Source organism: Drosophila busckii, chromosome 3L (assembly GCF_011750605.1).
Source record: "Drosophila busckii strain San Diego stock center, stock number 13000-0081.31 chromosome 3L, ASM1175060v1, whole genome shotgun sequence".
In the NCBI taxonomy this organism is placed as follows: Eukaryota; Metazoa; Arthropoda; class Insecta; order Diptera; family Drosophilidae; genus Drosophila; species Drosophila busckii.
The window spans coordinates 12,934,399-12,957,022 of record NC_046606.1 but is presented as its reverse complement, the minus strand read 5'-3'; the positions used below and the strand labels follow the sequence as shown (position 1 = coordinate 12,957,022).

Below are 22,624 nucleotides of genomic sequence, written 5' to 3'. Positions count from 1 at the left end.
AAGCAGCTGCCTATAGCCCAGGCTAAGCTTGCGGCATGGGCTGAACGCAGGTGTGTGTGTGTGTGTGCGTCTGTTAGGAAATTTAGTTGCCTCAACAAAACCGCAAATGCGACAAAAGCAGAATGCAATTCGCACTTGAAACTAGCGGCAGCAGCAGCAGCAGCAACAACAAAACGTTTTGTGGTAAAAACAAAAACTTTAACAGCCAAAAACTCCAAACAGCTTCAGCTGCTTTTTTTTTTTGCAATTTGCTGCAGAAAATGAAAATTTAAATTTTTAACCAACGCAGACGACGCTGACGACGACGAGCAGAATGTCTGCTACGTTGGCTGCCCCGAAAAGTTGTTGCCACTGTTTTTGCTGCAGCTGGAAAATTTCGCACATTTCCCACAGCGCATTTGCCGTGCGCCTTTTTGCCAAATGCTTCATTTGGCTGCAGCGCCGTTTCCTTTTTTTTTTATAGCTGTTTGCTTAACCAACACGACGACAACGCGACTGCCATTCTCGCAATTTTGTCAACGTGGCAACGCAAGAAAACTTTCGGTTTTTGTTGTTGTCACGGGGCGTATGAGTGATGAATGAGCCAGCTGATAGTTAGACTTGAGCTGACAGCAGCTAGCAGCTAGCAGCTCTCGCTTCAATTTAACATAATGAAGGACAGGAGTATGCAAGCTGCACTCGTTTTGTTTTTAGCCTGACCCCCAGACCCAACCACACAGCACGTGCCACGGCGTTGCATGCAACAAATGCCTCAAGTGCATAACGACTGCCAGGCACGGGCAACGACGACGAAGCCTGCAAAGCTGTCAGCCCGGCATAAATCACTGCATTTGCATGTTAGCCCCACCACCCTCCCAACCCAACTACTGTTGCTGCTGCTGCTGCTGTCGCTGCTGCCTGCGTGTGAATATTGCCTTTGTGCCCTGCCTGCTCAGCCATAACCATCCTTTCTCTTTTATTTTTTTTTAGGTTTCGGCTAATCTGCAGCTACACAGCTGGCCTGGCCCACAGCGCTTTTGTTTGCATTGCATGCACTTTGCTTTGCTTTCACTTCGTTTGCCTCTCACACTTGGCTCAATTAAAAAATAGCATTCAAGTTCTTTATGCTTTGGGTAGAGCGGGAACTGTTTCCTTTGCCAATTAATTTGTTCTCGCTCAAAGGCATTTTTTTTTTAATTGCATTTACACACGAAATGCCGCAATTTTCATTGTATGTGTATATGTGTGTGTCTTTGTGTGTTGTTTTTAACACCTGTTCAGACATATGCAAAGTTATTCGCCTTATTTTTAAATGCATATTTTAGGTCAGTCAGACAACAATCAATGCAGACAATGTTGTTAGCTACGCTCGCGGCTTCCGCTACGCCAATATTAATTGCAACTGCAACCGCCTCGTGTGCCACAAAATTTACGTCAAAAGTTAAGCTGCCAACTTTGGCAGCCAAGTTGTTCAAGTCCGCTCCACTAGCAATTGCTGTAAGCGCCCAACAGCAACTGTTCGACTCAATTCGAATTTTGCCAACGCTTCGTATACTTGACATTCGAAGTCTCTCATCGAATTACAGCGCATGCGTCAAATCCACCGAAGAGTTTAGCTTAGAGTTTTAGCAGAGTTTTTATAAGATGCATTTGCTGCATATAAATTATTAAAACCAGCCTGGTGCTAGTTTCAGTTATTTATAAAATGTTTTTTAACATAAAAAACGTTGCCGTGAGACTTTTTCAGTGTAAATTCAAAGTGCTAGCAATGAAAATATTTTCATTGCAATATTGCAAATATGCACAATTTTTTACAGAAAAAAATCTCGTTTTATTAAAACAATCTATGCGCAAATTTAAAAAAAATTAAACAAAGTTGTGCATAGCCGACATAAGAACAGCATTTATATAGACTACATAAATTCAGCAGTTTATGCAACGAACTACGCAGTTTTTATGAAATTTGTTAACAAATTTAGGCTTTATATAAATTCTCAAATTAAGTAAATTTGCTTAACACATACGCGTAGCTATGTAGAAAGTTTGGTATGCCTAGCGCTTTTAGTTGCTGAGATCTTGGCGCTCATACAGACAGACAGACAGACATTACAGACTTAAATATAAATTTCTAAAATTAAAGTAAATTAGCTTAGCGCATAGGCGCAGCTATGTAGCAGTTTTAGTGTGCTTAGCTCTTTTAGTGACTGAGAGATATGTGGCCGCTCATACAGACGGCAAAACAGACATTATGGCTAAGCTAAATCACGTCTGCTCAAAATTATGTAGTTTAAGGGCGTTATCACGCCGTTTGCTGTGTGTACGTTTTGCACTTAATTTCAGTTGACTTAATGTAGAAAGACCTTTTTGTGTTTTTTATATACCGGGTCTAACTAGCAAAGAGCGCATATAAAAATGCATGCTGTACAGTGCTGAAATTCCAAACTGTATATTAATTTGGGCAAATCAAAAGAAGGCAGCCAAATGATTCGATTTTAATTAACAGCAACTGGCAAAAGGCAAACCAAACAGCAGCTAATAAAGCAAAGCATACAATTATATTATACGGCTAGCAATACGGTTTGGTTTTTGGTTGCCTGGCTGTGAGCTTTGATTTTGTAGTTAAATGCATTAAAAATTTGCTATGTTTGCTTGGCTTGGCTTTGGCTATTGTGAGAAAAAAATTGAAGCAAGCTTAAGTCGCAGTCAGGCTGCGTTCACGTATGTGCATAGCTTAGGGATTGAGAATACACGCACGAGCATGAGGTCAATTTCATGCAGCAAACAACAACAACAACAACAATAACAATAACAAACAATACATGCATACATAGCTCAGTTGCATGGGGAACACGTACACGACTAACTTGGGGGCTGTGGGGCTAGTTTTTGATGCGAGCAGAGCTGTAACTAAACGTACGTTACAGCTTTGCCACCTGTACAGTTGTAAGTGTTGTGTGTCTGTACTATCAGCTTTTGCCAGACAGGCAGGCAGCCCAGGCAGCAGCTCTTAGACGGTCACGTCTGCTCGAGCATAATTGATAGTTCAATCTGTTGCAGATCAAACGCTTGACAGCAGCCAACAGATCAAGCTGAAAAATTGCTCTAACCCAAGCTAATACATCAGAGCCACTCAATTAAGGAATATACTTCAAACACTTGTAAGCGCTTTAAGTATTTTAAAATTCTTCCCGGTTTACTGCACATGTTTTGTCGCTTAATTTTAATGCCGCGCCAGCTTAAACTTTTGTTGGCAGTGCACATTTATGTTTATATATTTTTTATTTGTGTAATTTACGCGTCGAGTGCCGCACGCTCATAAATTGTGTTTGTTGAGAGGTCACGTTGTCTCATTAAAGCAACAACAGCAATAAGTGTAATTATATTGTCAACAACGTTAGACGTGCCAAGGGGGCCGAAGTCTTTAAGCTGCAGATATCAGCAAAGATATATGCTCTAGATAGTGCTTTCATTCAAAATATACAATTGACTCAAATGCTATTTTCATTTATCAATTTATCAATTGTTTAGCGTGTGCGCAGCATTTGAAACTTGGTCAAATCAAATTTCTTGGCAACAAGACATTGATAAGAGTTTTTTGCTGCATGCGCCGCACATCTTCATTGATTAGTCAATGTCCAAACTAAGCAGCTATTAGTTATATCTTATCTATTATTATTAAAAATAAGACAGCTCGACGCTTCGATTGTTTTGACGGATCAAAAGCACTTATAACTATTGTTCGCTAGCTCAACTGAGTTTAGTCTGCCGTGGTACGCGAAACAGTAAACACTAAAAATTATAGACAAAATGACAGGTAATCAGATTTGAAAGTTTCTAGCCAATGCTTAGCGCTTAATTATTTGCAGCTTTTTGGCCATTGCTGTTGCTATTGATTGCCGTCCCGTTGACCTTGGCTGCGCGGCAGTCACGTCATGCCGCTTGCAACAATGAAAAGCGCTACGAGAATCAGGCAATGTGCGTTGGCAAACAGTTTGGCACTCATGTGCCGTATCCGGATGATTGTACCAAGTACTTGGTCTGCGACTGTGAATATCCCACGGTGTTCACATGTCCCGCCCCCCAAAACCCCTTTGGGGTAATTTTTTTTGCAAAGCAACAGGCAACTGCAACTGGCCTTGGGCAGTCGACTGCATTCACTATACGTTCACATCGCCGCAGCCAATTGACACCACAACAGCAGCAGCAGCAGCAACAACAACAAGCGCAGCAACAACACAAACAACTCGCAGCATGGATGGCGCGCCAAGCACTTCAAGCTATGATCCACCACCAGCACCACCTGGAATTGATGATAGCTACTGTAGCAAATACGCTGATGGCAGCACGCATCCTTATCCCTACGATTGCAATGCCTACATCAATTGCACCTATAACTGGCCTGTCTTGAACTATTGCGAACCAGATAAGGTGTTCAATCCGTTGCTCTGCATTTGCGATACGCCGGATACGGCGCATTGCGAAGAGCTGCCGCTGCCCAAACCAACAACTGAAGCAACAACAACAACTGAGTCAACCACAACTGAGGCAAGCAGCACAACCGAACTGAGCAGCACTACTGAGAATGATCAGTGTCTTGCTCCGCCTGAGGGCATTCAAGAGGATTACTGCGAGTCCTTGGGCAATGGTCACTACGCTTATCCCTATGACTGTCAGGCGTATCTAACTTGTCGCAATGGCTGCACCGATATGGCCTATTGCATACCCGAGAAATTATTTAATCCAATGCTGCACATTTGCGATACACCCAACTCTGTTAATTGCAAACCTGAACCGTTTCCCACCACTAGCGTTGCAACTACGCCTGGCGACACCACCAGCAGCAGCAGCAGCAGCAGCAGCAGCTCGAGCAGCACCACAACTATGCCCACCACATTGGCTACAACCACCAAAGTTCCCTTGCCTGCAGATATAGATCCCGACTTTTGCAAGGACAAACCCTTCGTAGCTGCTTATCCCTACGCTGGCGATTGCTCGCAGTATATCGAATGCATGCATGGAGAACTGATGCTACGTCAATGCGCCAGCGGACTGTTGTTCAATCCACAGCTGCTTATCTGCGATGAACCCAACATGGTCGACTGCTATACAACAACAGCAGCACCAACAACCACTGAGCTAACAACAACAACAACCACAGTAGCTACTACGCTCAGCCCAGCGGAGCTTTGCGCTGGACAAGATCAGGGCGCATCTTTTCCCTACGTTGATAACTGCGCCAAGTACATTCTATGCTTTGGCAACGATGTTTACTTTATTGTAGACTGCCCCTTCCAGAACTACTTTGAGCCCTTGACAGGCAACTGCGGTCCCGAAGTTTCACCCACAGCCTGCAAGCAGCAACAAATTCCAACAACAACCACAACGCCAGCAACACCAACACCAACAACAACTACAGCAGTTGTGCCTACAACGCCAGCTGAGCCTCAAAAGCCAGATGGCATTTGTGGTGACTTTAGCAAAGGTGAACTCATTGCTTATCCTCAGGTCTGCAGCAAATATATTGTCTGCGTCATGCCCATTCCCGTTGCGTTCTATTGCACTGACGGCTTCTACTTTAGCTACGAGCAGCAGCAATGCGTTAGCTGGGAGCAAAGTGATTGCGGCAAAGCTGCCAGCACCACGCCGGGCTACACGCCAGCGCCGCACCCAGAGCCCAACGTCTGCACCAACAGTGGGCGTGACACTTTGCCCTATCCGGACAATTGTCAGTGGTACATTAGCTGCGTGGATGAGGTGCCCATGATATTGGTCTGCAACTATGGCGACTACTACGATCCCATTAGTCAAGAGTGCGGCGCGCAGGTTCCGCCCGATGCCTGCCACTGGGATTACAATTCCACCACAACTCAAACAACTGCAGCGCCAGTGACGAGTCCAGTGACCAGACCACCACCACAGGAGGGTCCTTGCGATAATGCTGCCGATGGCGAGCTGGTGCCCTATCCCGATGACTGCAACAAGTTTATAAAATGCGATCGTCCGATTCCAGCTGCTTTTGAATGTACGTCCGGCGAAGAATTCAATCCATGGGCCAAACAATGCATGCAGACTGCTCTGGCCAACTGCAGCATAATTTTGACTACCACCACGTCAATTACAACGGAGACAACCACCACGCCCATTACAACAATAGAGACAACTACGCCCATTACATCAACAACAACTGAGGAACCTTGCACCAGTACGCCCACGCCCACTAGCACCACAACTGAATCGCCCATTACAACAACTGCTACACCAACAACGCCCATGTCAACAACAACAACAACAACGGAGGAACCTTGCACAAGTACACCCACTCCCACTAGCACTACAACTGAATTCACTACAACTGAAACGCCATCTGGCGGCATTTGTGAGGGTCAAGCTGATGGCAGTTTAGTGCCCTATCCATACAATTGCAGCAAGTATATTCTATGTGAAGAACCTATTGCCATAGGTTATGATTGTCCCGATGGTTTAGAGTTCAGTCCCAAGGAATTGGAATGCATGTCGCCCGATTTGGCCAATTGCAATGTGGGACCAACAACACCAACAATTACAACAGAATCAACAACACCAACAATTGCAACAGAATCAACAACGGAATCAACAACACCAACAATTACAACAGAATCAACAACACCAACAACTACAACAGAATCAACAACACCAACAACAGAACCAACCATAGAATCAACTACACCAACACCAACAACCACTACAGAATCAACAACTACAACAACAGAGGCTACAACCTTAGATCCGTATACACCAAACATTTGCTGCGGTCAGATGCTAGGCACCATATTGCCCTATCCCGGTGATTGCTACAGATTTGTAGTTTGCGATTATCCCATTCCATATGCTGGAGACTGTCCAACAGGCACTTCTTTTGATGCCAAGTATCAGACCTGTGCAGCTGATGTGCTGCAGTATTGTGAATATATATAATTGAACTTGAAAGTAATAACATTATGCGTGCAGATAATTATTTACAACACTGTTAACTGTGCACTGTAATACTCAAAAGAATAAATGAAAGTGAAACTTTTAAGCAATTGCCTAAATCGTTGAGGCCACACTCACTTTGTAGGTTTCAATGAGCTTTGCTAGCCTTAAGCAAGTGCCACTTAGTTGATATCAATTACAGGTAAACCCTTTTGGAAAGCCGCACACTCACACACACACACACACACAAGACAAGAAGATAATTTGCCACTTAGCAGCCCCAAAAATCCCACTAGGAAACACGCACACACACACACGTCTGGGGGAAAGTCCAGAGACAGAATGTGTGTGTGAGTGGGAAGCCCCACAACAACAGAAAGCGTCAAACTCTGACTGGCAGGACACATTGAGACTAAGCAACAGGCCAATACAACAAATTGTTGCAAGTTGTACTTTGGCAATATCGCTTACAAGTTTCAGCAAATTTATCGTGCTTTGATTTTGCCAATGTGTGTGCGCACACAGCAAATCAGATTTCGGTTACGGCAATGCTCAACTTGCTATAAGAATTATGCTTGGGGGTGTAAGTGAGAAATACACACACACACACACACATATCGTTTGAGTCTACGGGGAGCAGCAGGCATAAAAAGCAACGAGTGTTAGCTTGTGTGTGTGTGTGTTTGGTTGTGGCAAAGTGACAACAACAATGTTGGAAATAAACACATTTGAAGCAAATTGTTTGGCAATAATGTTAACTTAATGCGTTCCATTTGTCGCAAGCAACTTGTTGACTCTCCAGAGAGCACGCAATAGCATTAGCTGCTCTAATAGATTGAAAGCAAATCATTAAACTTACAACATTAATAAACGACAAGTGAAGCTGCCAAATTGAACTGCTGCCAAAAATTGTTTGCCAAAATTCATGCGGACGTATGCTTAATATAGCAACAGGCTAGGCCTAGCTGCTATCCAAATATAATTTGAACAGCTTAAATGTTTAAGCTCGCCGGACAGTCAATCAAGTTGCACACACATAACTAACAATTAGCAAATTCTAATTAAAACATTTCACAAAACTCTCGCTGCTATAAAAGCATTTTCCATATTATGTGTGTAACTCACGCCTGCCACGCCCACTCGCAATGCTGAAAGTTTCACAGCGCTTATTAATGTGCAGCAATTCCATCCATTTATGTAAAATGTAGTTTATGCTTCCCACGAGAATTTTCGCATGTTCGCGCAAACAGATAGACAGAAATGGAGTTGAAAAAAAACTAAAACTTGAATGTAGAAAAGCGTGGAATAAACTGTTACATGCTTGTAAATGAAATCAAATAGCTTTTGGCGAAATAGGAATTTTATATTTGCAAAAAATTAAAGCGCATGGCTTTAATTAAATTTAGTTATGCTCTGAGATTTGAATTCAATTTAATTGAGTTTAAAATTAAACTAAAACGTTGTTTTTCTATGTTGCTTGTTGCTGTTACGAATGAGTTTAGATATCTTCAGTATCAACCTTAGCGATATCAACAGCGCTCTCTTCAACGTAGAAGGGCTCACCAGCAGTGTCGTCGATAGCTTGATAATCGATATCATCAAGTTCGTTCTCCAGATCATCAGCACCGCGCCAGTGACCGCCATGGTTGCCCCAGCCGTTGTTACCCCAGCCATTGCCCCAGCCATTATTCCAGCCGGCAGCGTGGTTACCATGATGATTGTTGTGACCATGATGACCGTTATCAGCATTGCCCCAAACTTTGGTGTCCCAGCCCCAAACAAAGCCTGGCTTGCCATGCTTGTGGTCATGGCCATGTCCATGTTTATGGTCATGATCGTAGGCATTGGAAATGGCACTAGCCATGCCTGAAACAATCTTGGAGTTGTCGCCAACTGTTGTCGTTGAGTTCTTCTGCTTGGCCAGCTCATTAGCCAAGTTAGCCAGCGCCGCTGTCATGATCTGGTAGCCTTCATTTGTCATTGGAGCTGCGTGAGATCCATGATGTCCATGATGTCCATGGGGTGGAGCTGCAGCAGCGTAAGCAAAAAGGCTGCAAACAACCAAAGTGGCTACCGATAAAACTTGCATGGCTAACTGATGCTACAGTGAACTGTAAATTTTATGTCTTGCACTTGGCTTTTTATACATTGCAATCAAGGCTTAACAGTTGTTTAAACAAGTTTTAAAACAGTAACGAAATTCGAACATCTGTTGTAATTATTAAATATTTACGCATGTAAGGCCAAAGCCTACAGCTGTGGTTAAGTAAACGAAAGCAAACATGCTTATGCTAGTTTCTAAATAGAGCAACAAATTTGGGTTACAGCTTTTATTTTTTGTTGTACAATTGGCAAGCACTTAGCTTAGCGCAGCATCAGTAATAACACGATCTGCTCATATATTAAAAATATAAGAAAAGTCACAAATTTTTATGTTGTTGTGCAGACATTTTGGTTTTATGGAACACCCACGCAGCTTTTGCTATATAAAACAACTTTGGCAACAACATTCATATTCATAAAAGCAGCACATCATTATTATATGCGACGGGTGTGGGCGGGAGGCGGGGGGCGTGTGGGGTGGTCATGTCAACAAGTCAACAACAAATTATGAGTCACGCAAAAGAAAATTTTATGTACTACACGTTGATTGAAGATTGTTAAACATGCTGTATGCATGTATGTGTGTGTGTGTGTGTGTGTTTGTCTGTCTGTGTGTGTGCATGTGGGTGTGTTTGCTATTAGAACTCTCTACTCTTTGTGTGTAGCTTAATTAAAAAGCGCATTGCAAATATTGAACTGACATTTTTAATTAAATGAAAAATGCAAATGTGATATAGCTGCGGGTGCTTTTGCACTTCTTTCACTCCTTACCTGCCGTATTTACTTTTCGCACAGCAGCAGCAGCAGCAGCAGTTCCCTTTGTTTTAATTTGCCTTGTAATGTGAATTTAATTAACCACAGAGGCAGACAGATTTCTTTTGAAATTAATCGCTCGAATGAGGCAAAGGAAAATGTTTTGCAAGTTCTGCGCATTGATTTAATTAAACTTTTGGCATTTCATTGATTTCTCGCAGACACAAACACACATGCATTCGTTTTAGAAACTTTTAAAGCTATTAAAAATCAAATGACTTGCACACAATTCGTCTAGGCATAAGCATATAATTGCCAATTACTTATCATTACGCTTGCAATTGAAATCTGACAAATTAAGAATTACCATAACAATTAAATTGTCATCAATTATTTTTAAACAAAAAATAGTGAATATTACTAAAATATTATAATATGAATATAATTGAAAACGAATGCGAAATTAAAAATGAGCATAGTTGAATATAATCCTAAGATTATGTTTTAAATTAGTTAGTAATTTTCAGCTTTGGTAAATTATGCTTTAATATCATAACATACTTAATTTGGAAGCAAATAGTGTGCCAAAGCGCTTAAAATATAAATACATATATAATATATGTAATAAAAATTTATTTGAATTTGACTAGAGCAGCTGACTAAGAAAAAAGTCGGTAGTCAGCGATCTCGTTTATGTGAACAGCTTCAGCACTGATTTTCAACTGAATTCATCCTCGGTGATCTGTCGCCTAGCTAAAGCCGAAGCTATACTGCCTTAGGAATTAAGCTGCTGAGCTAAGCGCTCATTTCTAATCGGCTGGGTCGCAGCCCTAACGCCTTAGTAGAAAGAGAGGGTGGGTGAGATAGAGAGAGAGAGAGAGTATGATTAAAAGAGAGAGAGAGAGTATGATTAAAAGAGAGAGAGAGAAAGAGAGAGAGAGAGAGAGAGAGAGAGAGTAAAAGAGCGAGAGAGAGAGAGAGAGTGAAAGAGCGAGAGAGAGAGAGGGCGAAAGAGTGTATGTGAGAGTGAGAGAGCGAATGAGTGAGTGTTTGAGAGTGAGAAAGCGAAAGATTGTGTGTTTGAGAGAGCGAAAGAGTGTGTGTTTGAGAGTGAGAGAGCGAAAGAGTGTGTGTCTGAGAGAGAGGGAGAGTAAGAGTAAAAGAGAGAGAGTGAGAGTAAAAGTAAAAAAGAGAGAGCGTAAAAGAGAGAGAGAGTGAGAGACAGAGGGAGGGAAAGAGTGTGAGAGAGAGAGAGAGAGAGTGAGAGTCAGAGAGAGAGAGAGAGAAAGACTGAGAGAGAATGTGAGAGAGAGAAAGAGAGAGAAGCCGAGTGAGAAAGAGAAAGCATGCAGGCCATAGGTTAGGCAGATCTTTGATCCATAGGTTAGGCAGATCGCTTTGATTAAATAGCAAAGGTGGAGTGATCGACTGGACTAAGAACTAATCAGCAAGCAATTACAATACTTTGCTTCTTAAATTATTGCACTTTAATTACAAGTCACACATAATAAATTATTATTAATTTATAATTAGAAAATCAATGATAATAATAATTAAAATACATAATTGTAAAATAATGCTGCAATATTTCAAATTATTCAAATAATGTTAAAATAATGCGGCATATTTGAATTAAATCAAATAATTCAAACTAACTGAAGTTATTTAATTAAGTAAGCGGTACAAAATGTCTATTCAATTTTGTATAAAACAATCAATTAAATAATTGAAACTATTTAAAATAGTTAAGTAAGCTGTAAGAGTTGTAAAGTTTGAATTCTAAATCGATGTATGCGAACGAAAATTATTCCATATATTTTGAATCTTCATTAATCTTAATTAAAATGACTTTTCTAATACAAGTTCTTCATCATTGCCTTGCTATTTTGTAGGCAGTTCACTTTGGATGCGGCATACGCAGATTTAAAAACTTTTTAGCGGCATGTCGAAAGTTGCAGCAGACTTGAATGTGTGTGTGTGTTTATTTAATATCTATGCTCGTAAAATAAATTAAACATTCATATTCCGTTTATTTACTTAGGCAAATTGAGTTGCCACACAGTTGACATGCTGAATGAGCAAAAAAACATTTCAACCGGCTCAACCAGCCAACACGACAGAGACTTTGCCTAAGATGACGGCAAAGTTTTCGATTCGTTTTCGTTTCAGTTTTTTTTGGAGTAGTGTGTGGCACGTTGTGAGCAGCAGGAAACGAATGTCTGTTGCATGTAAAGTGACAAATGTCATGAAATATTCAATTGGCCAACAGCAGCAGCAGCAGCAGTGAGTCGACAACTTGAACGCATTTTAGATAAACTTGTGGGCTCAGTCGTAAATATGGAGTGATGCAGCAACTAAATTTAAGGCAATTAAATATGAAACTAAGGCCAGGCTTAAGTCTAAAAGCAGCTGCTTGTTGTGCTCAATTGATTGCCCGCTTAAGGCGAACAATAGCGCAAAGCATTTGGCCCTTAACAGGTCATAATTGGCAATCGTGTATATAAAATATCATGTCATATGCTATATTATAGCTGGGGGTCAATAACAACGCCAAGCATAACGAGCATTCATAAATCAAGCACACTAAGCTCCCAGAAAAGAAAACAATATACACACACCCACACACATACACACGCTAACTCATGCCACAAACTGAGGCAGGTATACATATGCATGTGTGTGTGTGCTTCGTTTTCATTGTGTAAATATTTAAGCATACAATAAAATGGAAACAATGGCAGGCATGGCAGCCAGCGGGGGCTGTAAACAAATACAAAAGCGTAGCAGGTGTCAAATGCTGCGGCCAAAGAAAAGGCAAAGTCAGTTTTCGGTTACTTGCAACCAACCAACAGCAGCGCCCCTTGTGGCATTCTGCAAATTTATTTATGTATGTGAGACACACACACACATTTGTACTTTAGTGTTAGCGTTTGATTTGCACATATGTTTAAACATTTTACTTTGCTTAGAGCTCAAAAATTGCGTTGCGGAACTTTTTTGTATTTTGTGTGTTTTTCGGCGCGCTACGTGACACTCTGGACAGTCACGAAGCTTTACTGTAGTCTCGCTAGCTGCCAGCTGACATTAGTTGTAAGCACATAAAAAACAAATAAATTTTCCTATGCGCCCCATTGGTTTTTATGACTGCAGCAAAAATGATTTACAATTGTCCTCTATGCATCTGTGTGTGTGTGTGTGTGAGTCATCATTTTCTCATTCACATTCAATCAGTTGATCAGTGAATTTTAATTGCAAGTGACTGCAACATCGAAAGTCATTTGAATTTAACGCTTTTTTTTGTTTATTTTTTAATGCTTTGTACTTAAAGTGAGTGTAAATTTCAATTTGAAACAGCGCGTTAAAGTTTACTCAATCTCAGCGCTATCAACTGGAAGATCATTACTGCCTTTGATGAGGCTGGTCTCATAATCCATCTCATCCAAATCTTTGTCCAGATCATCAGCATCGCGCCAGTGGCCGCCATGGTGACCCCAGCCATTGTTACCCCAGCCATTGCCCCAGCCCCAGCCGTTGTTGTTCCAGCCGTTGTTGTTCCAGCCGTTACCCCAGCCATTGCCCCAGCCCCAGTAGTTGTTCAGTGGGTAGTGTGGATGATTGTGGGGACTGTTGATATTGGACACAGCACTAGCAATGCCCGAAATGATCTTGGAGTTATCACCAACTTCAACAGTTGAGTTCTTCTGCTTGGCCAGCTCATTAGCCAAGTTAGCCAGCGCTGCGGTGAAGATTTGGTAACCCTCATCTGTCATTGGTTGCCCTGAAGAGCCTGGAGCCTTGGCATGTACTGGCGGAGCCGCCGCAGTGTAGGCTACAAGGCAGCCTACGAACACTATCGAAAGGATTTGCATGACTCTTGCTAGTTGATGCTACTGTTTGGAGTAAACCTTAACTGTGCTTGCTTGTGCTCAATCTAAGGCTTATATATTTTGTAATCAAGGTTAGAGCAGTCGCTATGCAGCAGTTGTTTAAACAAACTCAAACTTTGTGCTAGATTGATAAACATTATCGTCATTTTCCCATTCATGTTTAATCAGTTGATCAAACGATTTTAATTAGGCATTCGGCTAAAGGTAAAATACCTGCCAACGTCTAAGTTGCGTAAAAAGTTTGCATTTTGTGTAATATTTTTATTTTTTAGTTTGGCGCACAAGTTTATAATCGCATTGCAGCAACGCTCGTTGACTCAATCAGTTTGCTTGGCAGCTTTGGAAGAAATATTTTTTTTCTCTTTTTTGGGGGGGAAACGAATTATTGACAATTGCAATTCAATTTCACACACAATTTGGCCCAAAAATGTTGTCATGCTTACTGTTGCCAACGCCGAGAAATGGCGAGAAAACTTTAGCCAGAGTGCAGCAGCCGGCAAAAAAGGGAAAACTTTTGCACTTCGTGACGTCAAAATGCGTTCCATGGAAAATGTAACTCAATGCCTGTCGAAACTGGCGCACAGTTCAAAGCAAAGCAAAGTAAATAAATATCAGCACAATAACTCTATACAAATACAGTATGTGCGTGTGTGTGTATATTTACACACTAAAATGTGCTGCGCCCGTAACATTTTGAATTGATTGAATGTGCTGCTGATTGAGATGCGGAATTTTAAAAGCTTGAATCAAGTTTGTCATTGCCATTGTGTCAACTGCAGCTCGCTCTCAATAAATTTATTGTTATCTCTCACTATCATAGAGTGCTGTGTAGGATTATTTTTATAGCACTTACAAATATACACACTCGTACATATGTAAAGTTGTTGAAAAACTTTTAAATTTCTATAGTTGGTACAGTGGTTACCACTTTACAGTTATATGCCAAATAAAATAAACAGCTTAAGTATTTTTAGCAAAGGAGTAAACCAAATGAAATATTTAAAGCTTTGCTTGCTTTGTCTAAGTAATTTAAATAAATTAAAATGTTTCAGATTTGTTATATATGCAGTAGAATAAATTTATAAATAGTGGTAAATATCAATTGCTAAAGATAAATATAAAATATTTTAAGCTTTGTTTGTTTGTCAAGCTAAAATTATTTAGATTTGTTTTGTATTGAGTACAATAAATTTATTATGTATTAAAATTGTAAATATATCTTGTTTTACCACTTACCTTATTTAGTGTTCAGTCTCGCCGACTGTTGGGGAATCTGTAATAAACAAATGCTTATTAGATTAAACTTTGCTCGAAACTCATTTAAAAATACATTTTTGGCAAGCTTAGGTCTTGGGGCAGTTAAGTGAACCCGCATCGTTAGCTATGTGAGAAGCTTTTAAAGCCAACACCTTTAGCTGGTTTACACCGCCATCTTGGCCATTTGTTAAGAGAATTTGAGAAATTTTCAGCATGCATAATGGGAGAAGCTAATTGCCAATCGTATTACTCTGATTATGAGTCAAAGCAGTATCTTGCCAGATCATCAATTTGGCTTTCGAAGAGGACATGGCACTGTCGAACAAGTCCACAGATTGGTAAAACATATTTTGCATGCCTTTGACGACCAGGAGTACTCCAATGCAGTTTTTATTGATATGCAACAAGCCTTCGATAAGGTATGGCATGATGGTCTACTATGCAAAATTAAAAACATGCTACCTGCTCCGTTCTATGGACTTTTGAAATCATATTTGGAAGAGCGAGAGTTTAAGGTTAAAGTTAGGAATACACAGTCGAGTAGCTACCTAATGAGAGCAGGAGTCCCGCAGGGCAGCGTACTCGGACCATTGCTATATTCGCTGTATACTGCTGATATACCCAGCCCCAACAATCAACATATGGTAGCTCCCTCCAAAGCTCTAATTGCCACCTATGCAGATGACATTGCAGTTATTTACAACTCTGGCTGTTGCAGAGAAGCAGCTAATGGCCTGCAAGAGTATCTTGCAACTCTCGCAGCTTGGTGCAAACAGTGGAACCTGAAGATCAATCCGTTGAAAACAACGAACACCTGTTTCACACTGAAGAAGTACATACCTAATACGCCTGAAATACAGCTAGAGGGAGTCACTCTGGAGCAGCCTTTGCAAGCAACATACCTTGGCATTACCCTGGATAAGCGCCTTACCTTTGGGCCACATCTCAAAGCCACGGCTAGAAAATGCTACATGAGGATCCAGCAAATGCGTTGGCTTCTAAATAGGAAGAGCACCTTGCCGCTTAGATGCAAAAGGGCGGCATATGCGCATTGCATCCTGCCAATCTGGCTGTACGGAATACAGATTTGGGGGATCGCAGCCAAATCCAATTATAAAAGGATCCAGGTGTTGCAGAACCGGACACTGAGGAGCATAACAGACTGTCCCTGGTATGTGCGCGGGACCACTCTCCATAAAGACCTAAAACTACATACTGTAGAAGAGCAAATTGGTAGGCACACAAGCCGATACAGTGAGAGACTCCTGAGACACCGCAACCTACTTGCTAGAAACTTACTTCCAGCTAGACCTCTGAGACGACTCAAACGGCAAGGCTTTGCCAAAACCATTAGGGGCCAATAAAGATGACATATCCATAATGTAATCCTCATATTGTATTGAGGTTTGGTTCATTTCTCTATTTCTATCCATGTGTTGTTAAGGTACATTTTATGCTGTACGGTTTCCTCACTTAATAAATAATAGAAAAAAAAAAAAAAAAAAAAAAAAAAAAGCACTTACAAATATACACACTCGTACATATGTAAAGTTCCTTAAAAACTTTTTAAAATTTCTATGATACCTTGGTTACCACTTTACAGTTATATGCCAAATAAAATAAACAGCTTAAGTATTTTTAGCAAAGGAGTAAACCAAATGAAATATTTAAAGCTTTGCTTGCTTGTCTAAGTAATTTAAATAAATTAAAATGTTTCAGATTTGTTATATATGCAGTAGAATAAATTTATAAATAGTGGTAAATATCAATTGCTAAAGATAAATATAAAATATTTTAAGCTTTGTTTGTTTGTCAAGCTAAAATTATTTAGATTTGTTTTGTATTGAGTACAATAAATTTATTATGTATTAAAATTGTAAATATATCTTGTTTTACCACTTACCTTATTTAGTGTTCAGTCTCGCCGACTGTTGGGGAATCTGTAATAAACAAATGCTTATTAGATTAAACTTTGCTCGAAACTCATTTAAAATACATTTAAATTGACAAGCTTAGGTCTTGGGGCAGTTAAGTGAACCCGCATCGTTAGCTATGTGAGAAGCTTTTAAAGCCAACACCTTTAGCTGGTTTACACCGCCATCTTGGCCATTTGTTAAGAGAATTTGAGAAATTTTCAGCATGCATAACAAAAGTCAAATATGAAAACTGTCAGCAGTGCTGAAAATTTATGACTCTGTTAACACAACGCACTCACGCCTACCTATGCACAAATGTATGTGTGTGTGTGTGTGTGTGTGGTTGTGTGTGCTAAAAGTATGCTACAAATTTCAAATTAATATGCAGGCAGAGAGGCATAAATAGAAGCAGCAAAAGCAACAGCAGCAAAAAATTGAAATGGGTACAAAAAAAAAGTTTGCCGTACATGTTTCATTTCGCGACGAATTATCGGAACCGGCAGCTTTTTCAAGTTTACGCAAAATTTACTACGTGATTTTCATGGCATTGAGCGCTGAGCTGAGATGGGCTACAATTTTTATACAACTCATATATCAACGTAAAATGACATTTTTATTGTTTGGCAGAAAATAAAAAGCAAGAGAAATTTAATGAATTTATTTCGGCATTAAAATGGGTAGCTCTGAACCTTTATCACAAGCACTAAAGATATATTGAAAGTCTTAACAAATTTATGAGTGTAAACGCTCGTAGCTAAATCCGCTTGCAGCAATTTCAGTTATACTACAAAAGCAGTTGCTGTTTTCATTTGATGGCAGAGAAATTATGCGCACATGTGTGTGATTGATTAAAAGATGAAGAAAATAATACACTCTACCCTGAAGGGGGTGACAGCAGAGAATGCAGCGCTTTGCAACGTGCAACTTGCCACAGCGCTTGCAGTTAATTTTAAGACTTTTCACACAATTTTGGCTGGCGGCGGCATTACGCGTCTTTTTTTTTTATTTCTGCATTGCGTGTTGAGCAATCGCCTTAAGAACTAGCAGTACTTTTAACAAATGTGCAAAACGTGACTTTAGCTTGAATACAACAGTCTAAAGTGCATAGCTGCAAGTAGCTAAAGGGTTTGCATTAGAACCACACACTTGGGAATTGGCAGTGGAGCCAAACTAGCGATATGCAAACAAGCAGTGGGTTGGGCTGGGGCTGGGGCTGGGGCTGAGAGCTGAGAGCTGAGCTGTGTAGTAAGTGTAATCCCTGCTTGCAAATATATTTGCAGCAATTTATAATTTATTAAAAATGTGTAGCGAATGCCACGGGCCAGTAACAGGAGCAGCAGCAGCGTCGAACAAAAGCAGCAAACACACACACACACACACACATGCACACACATCTTATACAAAAGCATGCGCTCTCTGTCTTATACACACGCTGAGCCTCGAGCGTACACACGTACGTATGAGTAATATGTAAGCAGTGCGCTCAAGCAGCGCAAACAACCGCGCTGCGTCCCGCTCTCTCGCTTGCTCTGCCCACTCCCACACACACACACACGTTCGGTTGATACAGTCGGAAGCGTTGCATCTTCATTGCATCTGCTTTTGTTTTCTTTGTGCAAACGAAACGCAAACCACAGAGTAATGCAGCTCTCTAGCATCAGTTGCTCCGTTTGCCTTGTTTGCCATTCTCTTTGCGGCCAACAACGGCCTAACAGGCATCGCCTCTCTGTTCACTCTCTGGCTTGGCGCTCTGCTCCCGCTGGTCAGGTATTAGCTGGTCTGTGCTCCATTCATATTAAGCTCTTCATGACGAGCATGGGGGCCCCAAATGCATTTTGATGCAATAACGAAATTTCGTTTCAGCCCCATTGTTATTGCACTTAAATTGCGTTCTCTTGCTATCTCACTCACTCACTCTGGCTCTGGCAGTGATTTCAAGCAAACTTGAAGAAATTACATGCACTGCAGTAAGTTGTAGCAACGGCGACATGGGCTTGGGGCTGAAGGACGTTGCTTTATTTCTGGCATTGATGAAGCAAACGCTGTGGCAAGTTGATGTTGCCGTTGCAAGTTGCACCCACTACTGCTGTTGCTCATCATGATGAGCAGAATGCTGCTTGCCATGTTTTTTTCTTTTAACCATTCTCAATTTTCTTATTCCTTGTTTGTTGTTATTATTGTTTTTTTTTTTTTTACATTTCGTATTTCGTTGCTAGCCGGCGGCATTTTGTTACTGAAACTTCAAAGCAACTCAATCTTTTTTTGCTCCGTTGCTGCTGCTTCTTCTTCTTCTTCTACATCTGCAGCAGCTACTGCTCCTTGGCATTTTTTGCATTGCATAAAGCAGAATATTAATTTTGATGTCTGTTGTCTGCACTGACTTGGCATAATCGATGCATTTGTGCTTTAACCACCCCATGCCCCCTCACTGCCGTTGCAGCTGCTGTTGTTTAATTTCTTTGAAAATCCACTGCAAACGCCGTTGGGCAAGTTAATAAGTCAAGGGTAAAGCAACAATAACAGCAACTCTCAGTTTGCTTTGATCGCCCTGGCATGCACTTAATATCAAAAGCGGCGCCTTTAATTGCACATCGCATAGATAAGTGCAAAGTAAATACGTTTAAGCACGAAACTAACAAGCTTGGCAAAGAAAAAAAAGCGCGAATTATGGCAGAAAAAAGCGCGAATATTTTACTCACCGAACACTAAGCAATTTCTTTTCGGCTTGGAGATCTACATATTTCTATAGCCTCAGCCAATTGGTAAGCACTCATTAACACTCAAATTTATTTTATACACTACACACAATAATAATCAAAAAATTTAGCAGCACACAATAATGAAGCAGGTTGTATTCTTGTCATGTCATATACTAGTGTGACCAGATATTACAAAGATCGCAGGATCCTTGACCTGACGGGCCGCCACAAGCTGATCCTACAGCAATCATTTGCTGTACGGCCACACTTAAAAGTTGATAGCATTTACAAGTAGTTTCATGAAAGGATAAGTAGTAAGTTTTGACGTGTACATGATCGATGCATTTGTTCCTTTCAAATACTCCTGCCGCCGTGTAACCAAACATCGATATGTACGATGTTCGCAGGTGTTTCTGCAAATTTAAATTAATTGAACCGACATGCCGCCGCCAAAACGATCGCACACAAACTGGTCACTGTTAAGAGATTAGAAAGCTTTTGCGCATACGAAATAAAATAAATGAACAAGTTTAGTGGGAGCGGTATTCATTTTAATATCTATTGTGTGTACTGACTTTGTATAATGGAATGCAGTTCTGCTTGGACCAATTTTGTTTGCATTATTGTCCTGTCAATAGCAGATATCGATATTGGCAAAAGTTCGAAGGTGCTGCTCCCATTTAATTTCGAGATACCGACTTGCCGCCACAATAAGGATCGTACAGCTTTCGCGTGAGCTGGTCACACTTCCAAGTTTCAGCAAACGTTTGCGCACGCGAAATAGAACGAATAATTAAATCGCTAAAGAAAGTGTAAATAAATCAAAATACTGCAATCGTTTGCATGCGCAAAACAAAACTAGTAGCTGAAAATATAAAAGTGTTTCTAAATCAAAATAGTGAAATGTGCTCAAAGGATGGTGCTCTTGATTTTTTTCATTTTTCCTCAAGTGCTATTGTGCAGAGCTTTATTTTTTTTCCGCTTAAAGTGTTGGCTTAATAATAAAATTTGTTTCTATATGAAAATAGTGCCGTGTGCTTTATTTGTTTTTTCTTTTGTATGTGTTTCAATTGTTCATATTTGCGCCACATACGGGCAAGAATGTTTATTTTGGCGCTCAAACTGGTCACACTTAACCAAACGCTAGCGAACTGCCAAAGAAAGTTTTTAAATTTAAAAAAATAGTAGCATAAAATTAAAAAGTGTTACTAAATCCAAATGTGCAATGTGCTCAAAATGTGCTTCTGTGTTTTTTGTTTTGTTTTTTTTTTATGTGCAACTGTGTTACAATTTCGCATATGTGCGCCAAAATGTGCGGTCCATATAAATTGTGTACGTGCGTATTGAGAAGCAATCCGGGTGCAGTCTATGGAAGTCCATTATCATGGCGATAACAAAATGTTTAGTTTTCGGTGAGTAAAAAGTTGTTGCTACTATTTCGGGTGTAAACTTTTGCAAGTGCATATAAATTAAATGTAACTTTGCACTCATCTATGCAAACATGCCGCCTTCAGCACACACACACACACACATGCAAAACAGGCAGACATGTGTGTGTGTGTGTGTGAGTGTGCGTATTGGCAGCCAAATGCAATTTCGAGAATTTTTGTCCTTCGGAAAACTTTGCATATATTTCACTTTAACAGACACACACACTCACACAATTTGAACCTTCCTTAGCAGATTCTGTTGCCGACTCCTTGCTCATCCAGTTTCTTGTCCTTGTCGTCGTCGATACTTTTGATATGCAAAAGATATGAAGGGACAGCTGTTTCCTGCTCCATTTGCTTTTGCCGACAAAACTTTTTACAAGAAATGCATTTTGAAGTTGGCCAAATTGAAGTAACAGCCAGAGTCCTTGTTCACTCTATATACACGACAGTACGCTTTAAATATTTGCAGCAAAAACATTTAAAACTGCATATACTTGGCTACACTTTTTATGCAAGGCCAAAGTTTTGCTAGCCAACGCCCCCCCACAGTCCCCCCACTCAACACTTTTAAATGCATTTGGCACGAGATTTTATGATATTAGCGTTTAGTTGGCTTAACTTTCACTATTTACGACATCTAAAGGTGACCAGGTGCACATTTTAAGTGCACAGCATGAAAATTGAAAACTTCATTGGAATCTTTATGCTGCAATTTCAACTTTTGATATCGTAACAGTGGAATGTTATATACGCTGATCAGCAGCGCATATGGAGGTGTAAACACAAGTAGAGCTCAATAAAAATCCGGCAAGCTGTTACTTAAACTAGCTCGAACTGCTATAAACAAATATGTGTGTACTACTAGTTTGTTTAAATAATGGCGCAAATTGATTGAATAATTAAACGCTGTACGCTTTGACTTTCGCTTAATTAATGAACAGCTGCAGCAGCAGCAGCAGTTCCGTTTTAGCTTTTCGACATATCATTAATATACTAATAAGTGGGAGTCGCTGTCACGCAAAGTAAGGCAGCTTACCAGCCACCCCCCCCCCGGGGCACTTGTTCGTTGTGTGTGGTGTTGTGTGTGTGTGCGTAACACCTTTTTGCGCTTAAATGTAATTTATTTAGTCTACTTCACGCATATAATGCCGCACAGCTTCTCATGCCACTTGCTGCTGCAGCCAGCATAGAGCAGAGACTTATGTATACGTGTGTGCACATCATTCACACACACGTCGGGGCAGTGGGAGTGGGGAAGGCTGCAGTGTTCATGTTACGCGTTTCGTCGGCAAGTCGCACGGAAAAATTATGTTGCACGTGAGATGCCTCAGCAAATGCGCAGCGCGTAGTAAAACGGGGAAGAGCAGCTTTGGTGTCTGGCTTGGCTAGAAGGATGGTTGGATGGATGGATGGATGGATGGATGGACGCTTGGTGTCTCTACGTGTGGCACAACTGAAGATGAGTTCCACTTGGAAATATAAATTGAAATCATCAACGCGGGCTTTGTGAGTTTTATCAACATTTTTACGTGTGTGTGACGCCAGCTTAACATTTACAAACATTACAAACGCTGCAATGCTCACTCTGTGTGTAAGCCACGTTAACGTTAAAGCATGCACACGTTACCATTCGCTTTGTCAGGCTC

The 22,624-nt window shown here is 40.7% G+C and overlaps 2 protein-coding genes across 2 annotated transcripts in view; both read left to right on the top strand.

The window, feature by feature from the left end:
- Positions 1-3,742: 3,742 nt before the first annotated feature.
- Positions 3,743-7,038, top strand: LOC108601030 (mucin-2). Its single transcript, XM_017989081.2, is given in 3 exon segments — positions 3,743-3,793; positions 3,846-4,063; positions 4,066-7,038. Coding segments are annotated over 3 exon segments (3,093 nt in total). The 5' UTR covers positions 3,743-3,786; the 3' UTR covers positions 6,934-7,038.
- Positions 7,039-14,207: 7,169 nt separating this feature from the next.
- LOC108597955 overlaps positions 14,208-22,624 on the top strand; it is a 50,107-nt gene continuing 41,690 nt past the window's right edge. The window contains exon 1 of the mRNA XM_033293530.1: positions 14,208-14,273. Coding sequence (XP_033149421.1) covers positions 14,208-14,273 — 66 coding nt within the window. The remainder of the gene's footprint in view (positions 14,274-22,624) is intronic.